Source organism: Filicampus tigris, chromosome 17, assembly GCF_054856515.1.
Source record: "Filicampus tigris isolate MCC_2025a chromosome 17, RoL_Ftig_1.0, whole genome shotgun sequence".
NCBI classification, from domain to species: Eukaryota; Metazoa; Chordata; class Actinopteri; order Syngnathiformes; family Syngnathidae; genus Filicampus; species Filicampus tigris.
In genome coordinates, this window is record NC_141233.1 from 3,081,694 (window position 1) to 3,095,000 (window position 13,307).

Consider the following 13,307-nt stretch of genomic DNA (forward strand, 5'->3'; position numbering starts at 1 on the left):
AAGCTGGAAACTGTTTTCAATGGTTAAAAAAAGGGCAAAATATATCTCCTCTAAAGTCAAAAAGATGCACCACATTAAATGATTCTTGTCATTTACAGAGTACTCAACAATCAATATATTGGTGTGTATCGATTGTGTTTATTTTGAAATATACTGTATGTAAACGTTGATTTGAATTTGTCAGTATTTGGGCTGTGGTAAAGCTCGCCTGTGTGAAGGAAACAAAACAGACAGATAAATCAGACAGGAAGTGCGGAGATATGCCTTCCAAATTAAAAGACGAGAAAATGAACTTGCATTATTAATTATAATCAAATAAACATAGCCGGTAGTATCAAATCAAATAATAGTCTGCACATTGTGAGTTTTTGCCTCCAGTTTCAATAACTCGTCCAGCCTAAAACAGGTCTATTATAGTAGTCTCTTCATTCAGAATTATTTTTAGATGCTATAGCTCAACCTGACTAATTGGGTAAATTCAAATGTTGTAATATGTATCTGATACGGCAGTTCAAATTTGTTGCATATAGATGCATGCAAAAAAACTCACTATTAATTTCCTTACTTTAACTTCTCTTTTTTAAACAATGTTTTTAATATTGCACTGTTGCAGGTTGGAGTACGATTAATGTTCTGATTGGGGGGCTGAGCACCCCTAAAAATCACAATCTAATTTTGCTCCTGCTTTCAAGGGCATGGATGCAGTGCTGATGATCAAGGCCGACGCGCGCCTTTTGATGCTTTTAAGTCTTGTTAGCCCTGCCTGTGCTCCTTCTTCTTCGCGGCTTAGTGGTGCAGCGCAACACACCAACCGAGAATACCGATTTCTGACCACTTCGGCCTTTTTCTCCGCTGCACCTCCGGCTGTGTCTCTCGTGAGCTGCTGTAAAGCGGGCGTGTTGCATCGGCGTCGATGGGCTAAAATGAGAAAAAAAATGATATTTTATGTGCCCGTGTTATGATCGACGGAGATGACACGTATCCAGAAGAAGCCGTGTTTGTTTTGTGCAGCAATGAGGCAGGGGCTGGATAGTCGCCACAGAGACGCTGGGCTCCGGCCAAATATCTCTGCATTTTAGCACCTATTCCATGCTCCGGATTTGCATTTGCTGCATCGCTGATCGACCGTGCTCTCTGGTCTCCATTTTTTTTTTTTTTTTTGCAAAGTGCATGGTGGATGGAAGATGCAGCTGCTTTGAGGACACCCCCCTCCGGATATCAATTGCTGCCATGACAGGCAGAGGTCTGTTCTCGACCGCGGCTCGGCCGGTTGGAGAAGAGGCAGATTGATTCGGGACGGTGGGTCGCATCTGCGGATGTTATTCTGCCGGTGGAGCCTATAAGAACCGCTCACTCAAAACACGTCGCGATTGTCACTCAGGGAAAGGGGAGAAAGAAAACATGTCCTCTCGATCTGCATTACCGTCTGGCAACGACAGGAGTACTGGAGACCATGTAAGTGCAGCTGCAGCCTAAAGCCTGTTTTGGGGGCATTCGGAAGATAAATGCGTCCTTAAAACTAATATTTCATTATCTTGGCGTTGACTGGCATGCATTCGCTGCTATGTTCATAATGCGGGTTGGATGCGTAGCTTGACCTGTTTATTTGTTATTACGTTGGGACTGAAGAGGTGATATTGGATTTATACTGTATTTATGTAAAAAAAAAAAAAAGAGACTGAGCTAGACTCTTAAAACGAGCTAACCTTGAGTGCCTGCGCATGCATGTATAGCACAGTGCAGGAAAACAGCCCTCTACATGCAATAACCAATATGCGCAGAAAGCCTTAAAAGCAGCTGTCACATCTTATTATAAGGCTGCATGGAGATTGTGATGTCACAATCCTCCTCGCTGCTGCTGCTTCCTCTGTGTGCATGCATGCATTCTCCGGCAATCAGGTGGGTGGGACGGGTGCACAGGCCAAAACAAATGTATAGAGTATATACCTGCCTGGCTTGTTCGTATGAAGCGAGGGGGGATTACTGCATGGAATGATGTGCAGTCAGTGCTTGCGCAGGCTGCTTATAGCGCCCATCCCTACAGCCAGTGGGTGTCTGAAAGCGCCATACATACAGTATAGAGCAAAGTAGATAGAGGGCTTATACATGTGGCATCTATCAGTCTCCATCTATCCGTCTATCTTTCTGTGACATCACCGGTTGATGTTGCGTTATGTCATTTCTCTGCCCAGAACACTTATTGCACGACCCCCTCCTCCCCTTGAATGTTAGCAGAGCTTTTAGCACATAAGGGTGGTTAAGACAGATAGTGTGTGTGGGAGTTTACAAGATGCTGATTGATTATAAATTCACATCCACCCTTTCCATTAGAATAATCTTGATCTGCTCTCCAGAATGAAGTGATTATGGTAGATGAATGATTTGAACTGCACAGATATTGTTGCCACACTGGTGAAGGTGAGGCTTGGGTTGACGTGTGGATTGATGTGCTTGGGCCTCTTGCTGTTAAAAAAAAAAAAAAAAAAAAAGTGGTTTTGGTTGTGGCTTGTCTTGCCACTGCCTATGGTTATTTGGGAGAGGGATCCAAAATAGTCTCTATAGATGGGCCGTGAGAGAAGGAATGGCAGTACGGGAGGGAGGAACTGTCTGAGAGTTTGTATATGCCTGTTTGGCTCTGTGTGCGTGCGTGCATGTGTGTAGATGGCATGCTGGGTGAATGGAAGTGTGAGGCCTCAGGGCCTGGAACTGGCCAGGGACTACTGTGTCGGCATCTGCTCCCTTTTGAGTATAACCTCCTTTTATTTGTTTGTCTTTGTGTACCTCACCCACTTATCACCCTGACATCCCGGTTCCTCTGCCTTCTGCTTTTGACTCTCGTTTCCCACTCTACGAATTGCCTTGAGTTAATGCAAAAGATTGTTGATCATTGTTAACAGTAGAAAGTACTTGTGAAAATATACGCAATTGTTTTAATACTTCATGGAATGGTTTGCAACAATAAGAAACAATCTAAAGTTAAATTCCTCACAATTCTCACGAGAAAAAAATCTGCTCTCTCTGAATATAAACCACCTTCAGAAAGAGAAAGTTTTGTTGCAGTTTTGCAGTGAACTGAAAACGTCTGGGTGTGACTACAAACGATGAAGATGAGACAAAACGACAACTGGAACCTTTATCATCAGTTATTTACATATGCACTGGGTGGGGTGCACAACTTAGATTATAAATAATGCAAACCACTTAAGAAACATTTCATTTAGGTGAGCAAAAGAATTGGATCTGATATAATTAAAACAGATTCAGACTTAATATTAAGTGGCATACACGTTGCTTGGAATAAATGCATCAAGTTTGTGACTCAGTGATGTCACCAACCTATTGCATTCTTCTTTTTGTGATGCTTTCACCGCAGCCACTTTTAGTTGTTTGTTTTGGGAAGGTGTTCCTTTCTGTTACATTTGAGCGTTTTATCATAGTTGTATGGAGGGAAACAATCGACCCAAGCACAGGGGTGGGTAAGTAAGCAGTGTAATATAAACTCAAAAAATGTCGAACAAAAGGCAAAACAAAAAGTACTGGAGCAGCATGACAAATACTAAATAACAAAAAGTCCAAAAACAAAATACTCCTGAAGAATACAAAGAGATTGAGGAGACAGTGACGCATACCTGGACATGACAGGAGTGTCTGATGAACGAGAACAAGTGGAGACGAAGAGATAACGAGCAAGCAGGAACACTAAACTCCAAATAAACCAAAAGACGATCCGTTCCAGAATAAAACCAACAAGCTGAATAAAAGCACAGATCATGACAGTGTTACCGCCTTGAAAAACGTATGTCCACCAAAACTGTTGAAATCAGAGTGGGCGGAAGTGGGCCTGGGGGCAGGTACAGGTGCCTGAGTACTTGGCTTGTCGAGGTCATTCTGGAAGCCCACCAGAGGAGTGAAAAAAATGGCCCATCGAGGCTAGTTTGGAATAGCAGCGATGAAGTGCTCACCAGGGCCGGTCAGGAGCATGGCCAGGATGCCAAGCACATGGGGTTTGTCGTGGCCTTTAGGTGAATGGCCGCGACACCGGATCCACTGAGGCGCAGGTCGATGACCTTAGGTCTTGGCCGACCAGCTGAGACAAATATGCATTCTTGGAGTGACAGGTGACTTGCTTGGCGGCTATTGTCAATCTCGACAAGTGACTGATGTGGCTATGCAGGCTTCCCAGGCGCAACATGGACAGGTAATAGAGCCATTTTTAGCCGTTGAGACGGAACGTGGTCCTAGAGCAGCTGCTGTGCCGGCACGGGGTCCTTGAACAGCTGCTGGGTTGATTCGGGGCCCCGAGCTGCTGCAGGTCCTGAACTTGATCTGCATCAGCTTAATCAGCCTGCCACAATAAGGATATGGGACTACAACAAAAAGAAGGGTAGAGGCACTAGGGAGGATAAGCTATGGAAAATTGGTGGCACAGGATGGTGACTGGGATGGGGTCAACAGAATGTGACTTGGATACAGTCGAGGAGCCGGACGTAAAACAAGGTGACTCAGATACAGGTGTGGAATGACATGACTTGTAAAGGTTTACAGAATGACGTGACAGGACTATTACTTGGGCACCTTCCTTGGCCTCCATATGGTAGTCCCGTTTATTTGGCCAAAACAGGTAGCCAAGTATAAGTCAAAAGGGGAGCAAATTTTCAGGCAAACTATACATTGGATGGAAAAAAATGGAGATAAACTGGCTTGGGTTAGACAAACAACACTGGTAAAAACTGGATTAGTCCAAATCAGAGCTGGAATCGGAGTCTTGGGCTCTTGACGACTTGAATAGTTGAAGTCCAAAGATATACGGAGGAGAGGGTAAGTTTGAAGACCGAACAGTAAAAGTGTCCTAACCATGAGGGAAACTAGAGGACACCGGTGAGAAGGACATAGAGGGAAAACCATGAAGGCGGAGTGGCTTGATCGGCAGGCTGCACGCAGGGAAGTTGTGAAAACGAAGAAGGTAGCGGTGCTGGGTTCGCAAAAAAGGTATTTGTTAACAAAAAGAAAAAATAGTGGCGCAGCAGGAACCATCCTAAAAACAAAAAGTCCCAAGACCAAATACTGTACTTGTGATTTATCATGACAGGCAACATGACAAGACAAGGACATTGGACCTTTGCCGACTGACTGAAAGAAAACGGAGAACTAAATGCAAACTGATTGATTGGACAACAAGTTACACCTGGACATGATGTCACATGAGTGGCTGGTGGGAGATGATTGTTAGACACAAGGGGAGCAGCTAGGGCTTATGAGAGGCGGGGCTGAAGACATTACAAGCACACAGGAACATAAAAGTCCAGATGGACCCAAAGACTTGATTTGTTTCAGAGTCAAACCAAAAAGCTGAACAAACAACATAGTCCATGATAGCTAATTATTTACAGAGCTGGGTAGTCCGTCCCTGGGCAAGACCGGTCGGACCCGCCGGCCCGACCGGATGCCCATTTTTGGTGCGGAGGGTGGGGGGTGACAAATTTTAAAAAATGGCTGGACTAAGCATGGCCGGAAGTGGATTTTAGTCCGGCCAACTCATCGGCCCTCATGCGTGTGACGTGCTCGCGAGGCGTCCAAATTTCATCTCAGCCGACTCGGTGAAAGGCTTCTTTTTAGGCTTCTTTCAAAACAAATTGTGTCCGGGAGGAAAATCAAGCTGCGCGCAGCACTCAAGTATGACACTGGCACATCATGCACTTCCCTACTTCCGGAAATACGCCGTAGCAAACCTGCTGTGTAGTGGTTTGCTCGCATGCTTTTATTTTGAAGGCAGGGAAGTGTGAAGGAGGGGAGTGTGGAAAATAAGTAACTTGTTGCTTGCAGACTTGTCGTCTGTTCGACCCAAATAATTATACAATACGACAAAACCAACCCCATGGCCCACAATGGAAGTAAGTACACGCAGCTGGGTTGTTGTGTCTTTCAAAACTTAATAACTTGGAGAAGTCTCGGAGCTCAGCTTCTTTTTATCGCGTAAATGGCATTCATTCACAGACGAGTTGAATCACTGATAACACTTGAAATTATATCACTCCGCGCACGTCGCGGTGCACTGAGGAAATCGCAGGGCGAATAACTGCGCCTGGAAAAGTAGGTCCATACACTACATGGATAAGTACGTGAGTATTTAAGTGGCGCGTTTGAAGCGTATCCGCAGCGGGTTTGAAAAGTAAGTTAGCCAGCTAATTGTCTTTATTAAATAAACCTCTTCCGTTAGCATCTCTCCCACGGGGGCATCGTGGGGGTGCGACGGAGGTCGGAACGGGGCGGGGTCCGACAATGTTTATGAATATGGCCGGGGGGTCGCGGGTACCCAGGTCAAGGGTGGAGGATCGTGGCCGGACGGGCAAAAAAGGGTCAAGGGCCCAGCTGATCATTTATTTATTGATGCTTTATAGCTTTAATCCAGGAATGTAACACACTCTGTTGCTGTTTTGGTTTTATCTTGCTGCAAGATGAAGTACTCTTATCTCTTGATCATTTTAGTAACATCTACAGTACCTTTAATTTGGCAGACAAAATGTTTCTGTAGACCTTTGACTTAATGTGTTGCATGTGTACACGTGTGTTTTTCTGTGTGTCTTTTATGAGTGTGTATGTATTTATGCAGCGATGGGCGGTGTGGGTTGCTGTACACTTGTTCAAGCACATTCAACAACTTTTCAGATTTTAAACATGTTAGAGGTTTTTTCAATATTATAAAATCTCCAATGCCTTTTGTAGTTTTGCATCATTCTCGTGTCCCATATGCAGCTGCCTTCTGTGAAAGTAATGAAACAGCCATTATTGCCCAAACGTTTTCGAACCAGATCTTTCTTTTGCAGTGCTTTGCTCTCAGTTTCTACCAGTTGCTCACGTGGCTTACACACGCACACACTTTTTATTTTTATCACTGACTATTTGCCTATCAATATTATCAGCAACCTTATTTCGTGTGGTTAAACTACTCTCCAAAGCCATGAATACGGTTGCCGTTAGGGCCTGAATATTAAACAACTGCTGATTAAATTGGACGAATATATAGCCCTTCTAAAATCTGTAAAAATAATCAGCAAATTGGCCGATGTTTGTCGATTGCTTGTCCCTTCCTGCACCGGAAAAATTCTGATGCACCCCTTCACCCAGGCCTTATATCTTTCATGCTCGCTGTATTAACAGTAACTACCAGAAGACTGCATATTTTCAGTTGAACTATTTAATGAATGCCAGGAAGATCGGGAGACGGCCATGGAGTCTTTTCTGTGAGATTGCTAACCCACTCCCCCAGGGTCCCTACACTTATACTCTTGGCCACTCACCCACAAGGACTCTGCCTAGCCCATGTGAGAATGTGTGACCCCCATTTTCAACATACGAACAATATCAAAACTTTGATTCCTTCATTTGTATGATATGCATCTGTTTAGGGCTGTCACAAAAATATATTTTTTGAAATTGATTTTCCTTTTGATTATTCCATCGATTAATCGTTCAGTCAGTCTAAAGCGACCACAAAACATAGGCATCTTCATCTTCATCTTCATGAACCTTTTTTTTTTATGCCAGAAGAGAGCGTCCACAGCCGTGTAGAAACACCAAAGTGCCAAACATTGGTTCCGGGTGCCGCAAATATATATATATTTTTTAAATCATTAAAAACAGTTTCGAGGCATGCATTTTTGTGTCAACTAATTTTTGTGATCGACCCAACCAAGTCGACTTTTTTTCCCAATCACTATATAAGTTAAACATAAATCAACCATAATGTGAGAGTTACAAGTTAAGACACACATTCAACAAACTACAGTGGTACCTCTACTTACGAAATTAATTGGTTCTGAAAGGAATTTCTTAAGTAGAACATTTTGTAAGTAGAGACGCGTTTTCCATGTAAATGCCCTAATCCGTTCCAAGCCCCCCAATATTCAGACATAAATGTTTTATGAAGCATAAAAATGCATCAAAACATGTAAAAATACATGTTACAATTAGATTCTTGCACAATAAATGAGAGTTGTGCATAATGTAAAAAACAAAGAATAGAGTAAAGAAGAAAAAATATGGTTGTTTACCTTTTAATTGCTGTCCTCATCGCTTTTTGCCCTCTTTGGTTCATGTTCTCTCTCATATGTGGTTTTTGCCTCGCGTTTTGTAAAGAACTGATTTAATAACGTGGTGACTGTCGATAGATTGTCATATTCTTTGGCGAGATCAACCAAACGCATCCCTTTTTCATACTTTTGTATTATCTCTTGCTTTGTTTGTATGGACAAAAAAACGATGTTCTCCTTTTTTTTCTTTTCCTCGTTTCTAATTCACGTCAAACTATCAAAACACATCATGGCTCGATGGGCAAATGACGAGGACGCTGCATAGACATATCTATCACATATCTATCTATCTACCTGTCTACCTGCACACATAGACACATACGGTAGAGGTCCCTCTTAGCCAATGGGATGCCAGGAAGATGCTAGGTAATAGCCAATGGCAGAGCAGCTATGAGTATGTTGCGTTCAGGAAACTCTGGAGCTGCGAATAGCAGCCCATACTGTATTTTTACCTTTCGTATGCTGAAATTTCTATCATAACAAGAGGCAATATTTTCCTGTTGAGGTGTTTCGTAACTTGAAAATTTCGTATGAACAGACGTCCATAAGTAGAGGTACCACTGTACTGGTAATACAAACACATATGTCCAGACATAACCATGCACGCTGCCATCTTGGCTTAGCGCTCATTAGGAGAAAAAGGAAAATTTTGCAAAAGGACCGAACGGAACAAAGACCGACAGTGTAGAACCAAATGGTTTGGACGGTTTTCAAAAACCATTCCACCCCTAATAAATACGGTTAAAGCTCTTGCAGGCGTGTTGTTGTGTTGGCGCATTCCATGTTCATGGATGGCACCAAAACCAAAATATCACGTTATCATATCATGCATGTTCTATATTGATATCACTCTCGACATATTTGTTAAATTTACATAAAAGTAAATTTCATGAAAATTGGTTGAGAAATGAGCAAGTTATGACCTATTTTCAATGTACATGCATTGCCTTTGATGGGAGCGTTGCCGTCACCAACTGAGTTGGGCTACTACTGGACGCTGTCATATCACAACCCCCAAAAAGCAGCGAAACAAATACAGATTTTATTAAATTATTGAACAAAATATTGAAAAAATACAACAATGAATTCACAGGTGCCGAGCCGCAGGTATACAAATGTCCACTGTAGCAGAGAAAATATGTTTATATTTCCCCACCTCGCCCACCCTCCAAATGTTGTTCCTGAACCACCAATTTTATTTATTTATTTTTAGATTAATGAAGGGGCCACTCAGACAGTGATCCAGCTGGCTGCCCACCCAGTGAGATTCATGAAAAAATATATACTTTGAAATTTTTAGTAAATTATTATTAAATTATTTTTGAATTTGTGTTTTGTTGTGTTTTTTTATTGAACATTGAGAATGGCATAATTGTGGTAGCCTAAGGAAGTTCTGAACTTCATATTATTCAGTTTGTCATTTTATTTGAATATACGATGTGTTAGGATAGGAGGATTATGCTCAGTGAGAGAAATATTCAGGCCCACCCTGATTTTACCAGGCCCACCCATTAGCCACGTTCTGGCTCCGCCTCTGCTTCCTGGACCTGCATTTCCCATCTCTGGAAATTACTTTGTATGAAAAACAAAGTCTAGCCTGCCCCTGTGCAGCTTTGGACTGTGCCTCGCACCAGATTTATGCTGATCATGAAAATCGAGCCCTGGCGATCATTTTCACTTTCTGGGAGTGGGTGTTCCGTGGAGTTCCTTGGCCAATCTGCTGCTGTGTGTGACATCATTGGCAAAGTAATATTTCTTTTAAAGCCATTTCCTTCATTTTTTGCAGCATGTGTTGCTGGGGGCCAGCCGTTCGGACAAGGCTACAAGTCAGTCTAGCCGTTCGCTTGGTGCCCGGTGCAGGAACTCTATCGCCTCCTGCTCTGACGAGCAGCCTCACATCGGAAACTATCGTTTACTCAAGACCATCGGCAAGGGAAACTTTGCCAAGGTCAAGTTGGCACGCCACATCCTGACAGGCAGAGAGGTAAGACGCCAAATGTCTATGGAGGAGTACCCGCTATTCATTTAACTTTGGTAATTTAAGACAATTGACATTTTTACAATCAATTCACTTACATCAGAGAGTGGAGCACCGTACGCTAAGCTAACGCCGCCGTAGCTACAGCATGCTTGATCCTTTTCACCTCGCATGGTTAAAACTTCCCGCGTGTGGGGAAAACCCCCCACCGTGTACGAGTCTATTTTGTGATGTTTGAGCACAGAGACACAGACGTTAGCGTGCGGCTCCTTGAGCCGCCACAAATAAAAAAGCATCAGTGCCAAGTTGTCAAGCGGTCAAATATTAAGAGGATGAATCCGGCTGTAAGTTTCGAACCAAAACACAGACAAAAATATGTTTATTAATAATACGTTAATACATCACATAGACATTCTTTTCCTACCGGGTGGTCATGTGTGATGTTACTAACTGGAAATCGGGTAACTGTTTACATACGTTTCATGAAATGCAGTGACGTGGAGGGAGCGGTAGAGCCACTGCATTATTGTTTTTCGGTCTATATAAGAAGTTGAGTGATTAAGAAGTGCAGTCCACGTTTACGTCATGTTTCATGAAACAGACCAGTGATATGTAGGAAGTGGCAAAACTACTGATTTGTTTACATGGCTGTTGTAACCTGCACTTAAATTTGTGCCTTTACATTATAGTACCGGTATATAATTATGTTTACACCACACGTGTGGAAGAATTATGTTGTTGTGGTGAACACTTAGCAAACTGCACATCAAAATATTTAGTAACTATATATCCCTAATTGTAGTACATAAACTGTCTTTCAAATGAATTCATGCTTCATTTCCCATTACCTCGGTATTCTATAATGTATTGCAGATCTGATTTTGTTTGTTGTAATAAAGATTAATTGTTGAAAATACCTTGAAAAAAAATCGCAACTCATATCGCAATCGCAATTATTTGGAAAAAATCCCAATTAGATTATTTTCCATAATCGTTCAGACCTAGTAAAAAGCATAATGAAAAGGACTGATTAATACCAATTCTAATTGAACAAGGAGATGTATTTGTTGATTAATGGATTAAACACCTGTTGTAAATTTTGTTCTTTAGCTCCTGGTTAGAAAGCAACAAATAGTTCAAAAAGTACTAAAACACGTTTTGTGATGGTCCAATGAAGTTATTTTGAAAGGGATAAAGAACATTTTACTTCCCCTGAAAGCTGAATAACCCTTAATGTTTTGTGATCAGGCAATAATACTTGGATGTCCACTTAATCCTGGGATTGTGATTTTGAACGACAGCTCAGTTGTGTTTCTTATCAATTGAGTTTGCAACATCATGCAACACCTATCTCTCTATGAACGTAAAACCATCCAGCTCAAATATACAGGATTTCTTCACAATCAATACAAGTACAGTGGTACCTCTACTTATGAAATGGTTCTGGAAGAAATTTCTTAAGTAGAACATTTTGTAAGTAGAGACGCGTTTTCCATGTAAATATCATAATCTGTTCCAAGCCCCCCAATATTCAGACATAAATGTTTTATGAAGCATAAAAATGCATCAAAACATGTAACAAATACATGTTACAATTAGATTATTGCACAATAAATGAGAGTTGTGCGTAATGTAAAAAACAAAGAATAGAGTAAAGATTAAAAATGATGGTCGTTTACCTTTTAATTGCTGTCCTCATCGCTTTTTGCCCTCTTTGGTTCATGTTCTTTCTCAGAAGTGTTTTTTGCCTGGCATTTTGTAAAGAACTAATTTAATAACGTGGTGACTGTCGATACATTACAGTCATATTATTTGGTGAAATCAACCAAACGCATCCCTTTTCATACCTTTCTATTATCTCTTGCTTTGTTTGTATGGACAAAAAAAAAGATTTTCTACTTGTTTTCTTTTCCTCGTTTCTAATTCACGTAAAACGATCGGAACACCTCATGGCCCGTGCGGCGAATGACGAGGATGCTGCATAGACATATCCATCACAAATATATCTATCTACCCGTCTATCTACACAGATAGATGCATACGGTAGAGGTCCCTCTTAGCCAATGGGATGCCAGGAAAATGCTAGGTAATAGCCAATGGCAGAGCAGCTATGAGTATGTTGCGTTCAGGAAACTCTGGACCTGCGAGAAGCAGCCCATACTGTATTTTTACCTTTCGTATGCTGAAATTTCTTTCGTAACAAGAGACAATATTTACCTGTTGAGGCGTTTCGTAACCTGAAAATTTCTTATGAGGAGACGTTCTTAAGTAGAGGTACCACTGTAAATATGATCTTCTTTAACTTTTAATCAGACAGCAATAACAAACAATTATAAAACATTAATATTTCACAGTATTATTTAATCTCATTTTTAGATTTGATTTGAAAAAATGGTGCATGAGAGAATTTATTATTATATTATATTATATAGTCATTGTTGTTATTTCTATACAGTTGGTTGAGATAACTGCCTCTGAAAGTATAAATACATAATATATGGCAGTTAACCATACTTTTAGCCATTCTAGCGTTGTAATTATTAAACCAAGTCAATGCTCACCTTCTGATACTTGTGATTAATTTTAATTATCTTCTGTTTAGCTAATTAAAAATCTCCTCTCTCTATCACTCTCTCTCTATCTCTGTCTGTCTCTCTCTCTCTGTCTGTCTGTCTCTCTCTCTCCCCCTTTCTGAATACTTCTTTTCCAGGTCGCAATAAAAATCATTGACAAAACTCAGTTGAATCCAACCAGCCTACAAAAGGTAAGTTACTGCACTATGTCATGCAGAGAGGTTGAATGTATTTAGTGATACAGTGCATTTAAATATTTGACACAACTCTCAATATTATGCAGCACCACGTTGGATGTTAAATGTACTGTATATCCTATTAAGCAGAGTGGAGTGGGTGTTAGTACTCTTGCTAGGCGTCTTGGAACTCAGGCCTTTCTGTGGGAAGTTTGCTTTGGCTCCTTTTCATGAATTCGCTCCAGATCTCACAGATCAAAATAATGTACACTCCCCACCAAAGGTGTTGGAGCATTATGGTCAATTCCATTATTTTTGCTGTAGTCTTAAAACATTTGGATTTGCCATCAAAAGATGAATATGAGAGAAAATATTCTACTTTAGTTACTTTATCTTGGCTTAAACACAGCATAGTATTATTCATACATCCATTATCGATACCGCTTATCCTCACAAGGGTCGCGGGGCACACTGGAACCTATCCCAGCTG

At 41.3% G+C, this 13,307-nt stretch overlaps 1 protein-coding gene across 5 annotated transcripts in view; it reads left to right on the forward strand.

Moving 5' to 3' along the window:
• The first annotated feature begins 744 nt into the window (after window positions 1-744).
• The window catches only part of mark4a (MAP/microtubule affinity-regulating kinase 4a), a 43,501-nt gene continuing 30,938 nt past the window's right edge, over window positions 745-13,307 (forward strand). For 2 of the 5 annotated variants that reach the window (XM_086012257.1, XM_086012259.1), the window contains exons 1-3: window positions 747-1,455; window positions 9,877-10,074; window positions 12,779-12,832. In XM_086012257.1, coding sequence (XP_085868383.1) covers window positions 1,402-1,455; window positions 9,877-10,074; window positions 12,779-12,832 — 306 coding nt within the window. In that variant the 5' untranslated portion in view covers window positions 747-1,401. Of the gene's footprint in view, window positions 1,456-9,617; window positions 9,778-9,876; window positions 10,075-12,778; window positions 12,833-13,307 lie in introns of those variants that run through there. The other 3 variants (XM_086012258.1, XM_086012261.1, XM_086012260.1) reach the window with 3 other exon arrangements.